The 6335-nt window shown below is 41.1% G+C and overlaps 3 protein-coding genes across 3 annotated transcripts in view; all 3 read left to right on the forward strand.

The window, feature by feature from the left end:
- Positions 1 to 130, forward strand: part of LOC131884805 (UNC93-like protein) — a 2829-nt gene extending 2699 nt beyond the window's left edge. The window contains exon 5 of the mRNA XM_059232687.1: positions 113 to 130. Within this exon, the coding sequence (XP_059088670.1) occupies positions 113 to 130 (18 nt within the window). The remainder of the gene's footprint in view (positions 1 to 112) is intronic.
- LOC131885144 (UNC93-like protein) lies at positions 90 to 2499 on the forward strand. Its single transcript, XM_059233081.1, has 3 exons — positions 90 to 332; positions 1299 to 1566; positions 2175 to 2499. The coding sequence occupies exons 1-3, from the start codon at positions 246 to 248 to the stop codon at positions 2399 to 2401; spliced, it is 582 nt and encodes a 193-aa protein (XP_059089064.1). The 5' UTR covers positions 90 to 245; the 3' UTR covers positions 2402 to 2499.
- A 2310-nt stretch (positions 2500 to 4809) lies between these two features.
- LOC131884807 (myb-like protein X) overlaps positions 4810 to 6335 on the forward strand; it is a 2332-nt gene continuing 806 nt past the window's right edge. The window contains exons 1-3 of the mRNA XM_059232690.1: positions 4810 to 5368; positions 5433 to 5542; positions 5618 to 6331. Of these exons, the coding sequence (XP_059088673.1) occupies positions 5047 to 5368; positions 5433 to 5542; positions 5618 to 6331 (1146 nt within the window). The 5' untranslated portion in view covers positions 4810 to 5046. The remainder of the gene's footprint in view (positions 5369 to 5432; positions 5543 to 5617; positions 6332 to 6335) is intronic.

The following is a 6335-nucleotide window of genomic DNA, read 5'->3' on the forward strand; positions in this document are numbered from 1 at the left end:
AGAGATCCATGCCCGAGGGAGTGTCTACGATGTGTACAACATTCGACTTTGGCCCAAGGAGCAGATCAAATATACTTACCCAAGCTGGGACCAAACTTTTATTCTTGATTAGGTTTGGAGGGACACCTGATAAAGAAGAGCCAACTCAAGACGGATCAACCACTTCCCCTTCTTCCTCAGCCAAAGAGCAGAAACTGAACAAAACACGTGAGAACTTTGCCTTGTTGTTTGCCACAGTCAAACATATGAGCCAGAAGGAACAGCTTCTCCTCATTCCAATCACTATCTGGTCTGGCCTGGAGCAAGGCTTCTTCGGAGCGGACTTTTCCGCGGTAAGTCTCAATTGCAAGTTAATCCCCGCAGAGGGTACTACTTACTGCCTCACCATCATCACGGTGGTTTCAAGAGCGCTACTCAGTCGTAGGATTCTAATCAGTAGGAGCTCATCGATAAAGCATACAACTTAGATGATTTCCTTTGCAGGAATACCATGAAAGGCATGGATGAAAGATTCATGTGATACGTATGCTAAAGTGATGGGAGTTCGATTCGATCTAACTCCTCATCATTCATAGAGCAAGGCTCTGTCAGCCCAAAAATATGGCTTAGCCCCCGTTTTTTGAAAATGTATCGTAGGAAGAACTAGTTGAACCCAACCACTCAAGCAATAGCCACTCGTTAGCCTGCCAAAAATGAGTTTCAAGATCCATTAAACAAATGAACCAAATTTCAACTTTACCGAGTCTGTGTCCTCTGGAGACTTTGACAAAGAGAGAGAGAGAGAGGTGCTTGGAACTCATGAGAACCAGAAATGGCGATGGTTATGGAGTACGTTTTTCGAGAGTCATCTTCTCACTCGGAAAGATGTCTCATGGGGATATCAAAACAGTTCAACTTCAAAGAGTCTGAGCTCAGGATACTTTTCTTTTGGGTAGGAATCAAACAATTGTGAGGGAAAAAAACTTTTTGTCAATCCAATTTTCTTTCACTGCTTACGTACCCCTTTCCATCTTCTTTATCAACTCTTTCTGAGGGTCGACGGCGCGGCAAACAGCGGTGAAAAACTGCCCCACATTTACATAACTCAAAGGATTTGAAAGTTGAAAATTACCAGTATTCAGCCCTATGAAACTCAAGCTATTAGTGAAAGGACCAAGAAGACAATCCCACGAAATGTGCTCAAGGAGTGTTGTAGGATGACAGATGAGTTTTGCAAGTACGACCGATTCAAAGCCATTCCTCACCCTGTCTTTTCTGTTGTAAGTTTCTGTTCCTAATGTCACCATCTTCGGTTTCAGGGATTTATCAGCTGTGCCTTTGGGGTCGACAAGATCGGGTACATCTTCATTATTTATGGCATAACCGATGCCATCGGGTCGTTTGTGTTCGGTTATGTCATCAAATATGTAGGAAGAATCTCGATTTTTTGCCTGGGAGGTCTAATCAACCTCGTTGCTATTGGCTTCATGTTCTCGTGGACACCCAACCCAGATCAATCTCATGTATTCTACATCATTGCGGCATTTTGGGGCGCCGCAGATGCCGTCTGGCAAACTCAGATCAATGGTATGTAAGACGGTTAACACTTACCATCGTGGTATGGCGAAGCTTTCATTTCAAGTGGTTTTCTTGTCTCACAAAGACGAGCCTTTGCGGGCATGAAATGTGAGAGTCACTCATTCACTCTGCCGCAATTCATGGCCTGGTCTTATTCCATGCCTCGTGTTCTCGCCTGTGCTTTCTTGAAAGCCTGACTGTCAAGATGTCAAGTCAAGCATTGCCTTCACTTTCTTGATATAAGTGGTCACACACGACAGGCTTTCCTCGTTGACCTTCACGTCAGGTCTTTCCGAAGTTTAGGGATGACAAGGTTATTTATTTTCCGACGAAAGACGAGTTCTCGTAGAGCATATTGGTGGAAATGCAGTTGATGAATACAAAATAAATGTTCCAGAGCACGTGAAGAACTGTTTTGTAGTCTGCTTTCAGTCGGTTCTTTCCGACAATGCGATGCATTGAATGAGTTGAACACGTCAGATGTTGGAAATGAACTTTTTGTAAATCCCGTTAATACGGTCAACATGAAAGCATGTCTCTTTATATCCTCCCCCTGCAACTAAACTTACAATGTCGTAAAAGCAAGAGCCAGTTAACTTTAGCCCTAATCTTTGTAGCCTTGTATGGATCTTTATTTGCTGCCAACAAAGACGCCGGTTTCTCGAATTATCGGCTTTGGGAATCAGTTGGCTTTTTGGCAGCCTTCGCTCTTCAGACACAATTGTGCATCGGAAGCAAGCTCGGGATTCTGGGTGGATTCCTTGGACTCGGGTTGGCTGGATACTTCGTGGTGGAATACATTCAATACATCAAATCAAAGTGCCAAGTGGTCCCGGAAAAATGAAGAACTGTGATTTATGAACTACATGTACTTATCTTGTATCATATTTTCAAAAAAGAAAACTCAAAAGTTACTGAACAACAGAGCTTGAACAGCTATTCGAGAACGTGTGTAATTCAAGAATCTCTAGGTTTTGGCGAGTTTTGTCAGAACCATTATAGGCAGAGCCATTGAGCTACCAAATATAAAGACGGGGTCAATTCATTTTCAGACTAAGATTGATATAAGACTTGACAATAATAAGAAAAACTACAAAGTAAATGTGCGACAAGGTCTTGAGGTGTATCAAGGTCATCATAAACAAGGGGAGACGAAAAATTGGCCTATTTCAAACCAACGAGACGGTGTAAGCTTGAGATCTAATGCGACAACTTTTAAATACTTGTTTTTCGCATCAAAATCTTGAAAATACGAATCGAAACATGGCAGAAGATGGAGAAGAATTTTTAGTGTCAATTTTTGAGCACCAAAAAAGATGACCTTCAAATAGTTCTTCATCTTACGTATTTTCATCTAACTGTGAAGGGTGCACTTAAAGTTCCTTTACAACGGTACCTTGGGGCAGAATAAGGACTTTCATTCTGTTCAATTCACATTGTCCTGTTGTGCCGCAAGGCCCTCCTTTCAAGATGTGAGCAATAACTTTCCATGAAAGTCCATAACATAGGAAAGACGTAGACAAATTCGACGTCGAGATTTCGCGAGGAGACTCCATATGAATTCGACGTCGAGATTTCGCGAGGAGACTCCATAATCTCGCTCGTCCAACGATGTTTGCTACTTACGATTGACCGAAGCTATCAATTCTGGAAATCTGGATGGATTTTTTCTTAAGCTTTGAGCCTGAATCAAGAAGGAAGAAATTGAGATGATCCAAAAGCTTTTTTACTTGTATGGGAATCCTATCAAGCAAATCAATTTTCAATCGTTGGTTTTGATAGATCAAGAGATTTCTGAGTGAAACCAAAAGTTCGACTGATGAAGGGCGTTTTCGAATCCTAAAACCCTTAAGTTGAAGATTTTTCGCTACCAACTTGAATTTTCCAAAGTTTTGTGGAACCCGTTAAAGCATTTGAGGACGGAAAGTACTGCGAAAAGACCCTCGACCAAAGCCTTACTCGGATTAGTAGAACATGGAAAACTGGAATTGGAAATAGAAGAAAATGGTCTCGGAAAATACATGTTTTATAAAGGACTCTAGGGTGTCTTATCTTATTTCTGTCGACTGCTGTGATCGATAGTTATACCATTTGCTTCTAAATTCCCTCTGGATTTTTCTCTGTTCGTCTTTGAGTAGGAAGTCATTACTCATGTAGGAATTCTTGAATGTCCAAGTAACGGGTATAAATAGTTCAGAATTACTCTTTTCAAAGATGACTTAAACATTCTGAAGAGGTAAAACAGGAAAGGATAGAAAACCCGTCATTTTTTATTTTTCTATTACATGGATGACAACGACACAAACTTGTTGATAATTGAGTCTAAACGAAAGACGAAATGATAACCTACGAGCACTTTTATTTCTACCTTCATTTTCATTGCCGACACAATTCAGTTTGTCTGGTAACAGATGCCTTCTATGAGAATCGTTATTCATATCATCTTAAGAGCTTGTCTCAAAAAGACATAAAAGATACCAAACAAAAACATGTGGTTGAAGTTGTCTACATCTTTACAGAGGGAGCTTTCAGAATAGGCTTTTTCATTCTTCCATGCCTCGTCTCGTTGCAGACAAACAAACGGAGAAATATATGAATACGCTCTAAGATGCCTGACTTTAACAAGGTATTTTTCACTGAACAACTTATTACTGATCCATTCTAACACCATACGTACACCATCAACTTCGCTGAGAGATGTTTCAGATCCTATATGGTTAACATTGACAACCAAATAGGGATAAAGAGACAGCTGTACCTATATTGTATATTGTAACATATCACCTACTTTTATCATCTTTTCCATGTAAGTGTGCTTAGAAATGCTAAAGATAAGTTTAGCAAAAGTGATGTTTTTTTAAAGCAAGTCACCAAAACCTTTCCCTAGTACTATTTCGTTGGAAGTGATGATTCCCAAGAGGGTGGGCGTGATGTCAATCAAGCAATACACAACTTCCTGTTTAATTTTTAAATACATGCCATAAAGCTGGTGGCTCATTCATTTTGGCATAGTAATTCAGGAATGAATTGCTCGTTTGATAATCATAATCCCTTGATAAATATGGAGTCTTAGAGCATATCTTCTCGTTTCTACTTTTGGTCGTCGCACCTAGACGAAGCAGAGGGCGCTACCTCCGCTCAATGAAAAGGACTTTTGATCCCCCAATTACGATTAGCCGCCTCCATTCATCTATAATGTTGTTTTACTACTGCTTATCGGGTTCCAAGATAGGCTACTACTATCAATTAGATCTTGAAGAGGCTGCTGAAGAATTGCACGAGTCTTGCCTTGAGATGTCAAAACACGACATTTCCATTTCGAGAGGATATGGCAAGCAGGACAATGGAGCCAATGTTCCCATGACATTCCCCTCCTAAGGGAATCGATAGAAGACAGGAAATGCAGGCTCATCCAAACTCCATCGTTTGAATGATCTAGATCGTATATCTATATTCATTGGATCAGGGAGGAGCGAGTGGTTTTGAACGATGGTCCATCTGACAATAACTCAGTGGGTTCCACTTGTTTGGTCACGCGAACAATTGAAATTGGACACCTATCAACACATCCTGTCGAGTTTAAATTATCCCAACTTCGAGGCCGAATCAAGGAAAGGTAAACAATCCGTCAAAGATGAGAATAATGGAATCTTCTTCAATTCATTCAGGCTATGGATGGCAACGATGGAACAACCTACGTGTAGATCTGTTCCAACTCATAACTCTACTATTTATGTCACGTTGGAAAACTGCAAAACATTGGTGGGAAAAACCATTCAAGTAGTGGATGCCCGGGACAAAACCATTGAGGGTATGGAATAATGGGTTAAGCCCTTGGGCCATAACATTCGATAAAAGCTTTTTGCTCATTCCAGGGGAAGATAAATCAAATAAAACAGAAGAGAGGCACAAGGAAACTTCAGGGGACGAACCCGTGGAACAACAAAATAAACCACACTCTGATAAAGACACCAAAGATGAGCACGTGGGTAAAAGCGTTCCAAAATCGGAACATTCTAACATGTCGTTGGAAAATTTGAAAAATAAAACTCTCTCTCAGGAACTGTCTCAGGAATCGAACTTGGGTTCTAGGGAGACATCGGCAACTGATCAAGGCCAAGGGACCAACGCTTCAATCAAAAAACCCACTTCGTCAGAACTTGACAACGGAATCGAGCCCATAGATCAGAGAGAAGAACCTGTAAGCAGAAACGTAGAGGAAATCAATAAGGCGACAGAAATCGATGTGACGTCTGAAAGAATGGCCTCGTTTCCACCAGATGAGAAGTCGAAAGACGGCGAGGATCAAAATATACCTATAATGGATCAACCTCTTGAGAGCGGTAAACTCATCGACCGTGGAAACACCATCAACTCTGAGTTTGACAATGAAAAGGACGAAAATGTCAAAACGTGCCCTTTGGAATTGGTCGACTCCGAAGAGAGCCTTCCTCCAATGCCAGATCCAAAACAGAAATTGTCCAAACTTGATGACCTTGAGCAGAAAAAGGTCGACAATCTCTCAAGTACCCCATCTAAAGTTAGCCTGGATGATGACAAGATAAATGAACCAGCCCAACAGGAGCCGGTTTCAAGTCAAAAAGTTGGGAATAATCAGGATGCTAAAGTTGGACAAGAGCCACAGTCCAACGATAACTCTATGTCCGAGAGCATCATCATCGATCTTGATGAGAGACCCATCATAAAATCTGAGTCAGCACTACAAGTGCAGAAGTCAGAATCTAAGACTAATCATGAAAAGGACTCGAACCAAGTTG

This window comes from Tigriopus californicus, chromosome 8 (genome assembly GCF_007210705.1).
Source record: "Tigriopus californicus strain San Diego chromosome 8, Tcal_SD_v2.1, whole genome shotgun sequence".
Lineage (NCBI taxonomy): Eukaryota > Metazoa > Arthropoda > Copepoda > Harpacticoida > Harpacticidae > Tigriopus > Tigriopus californicus.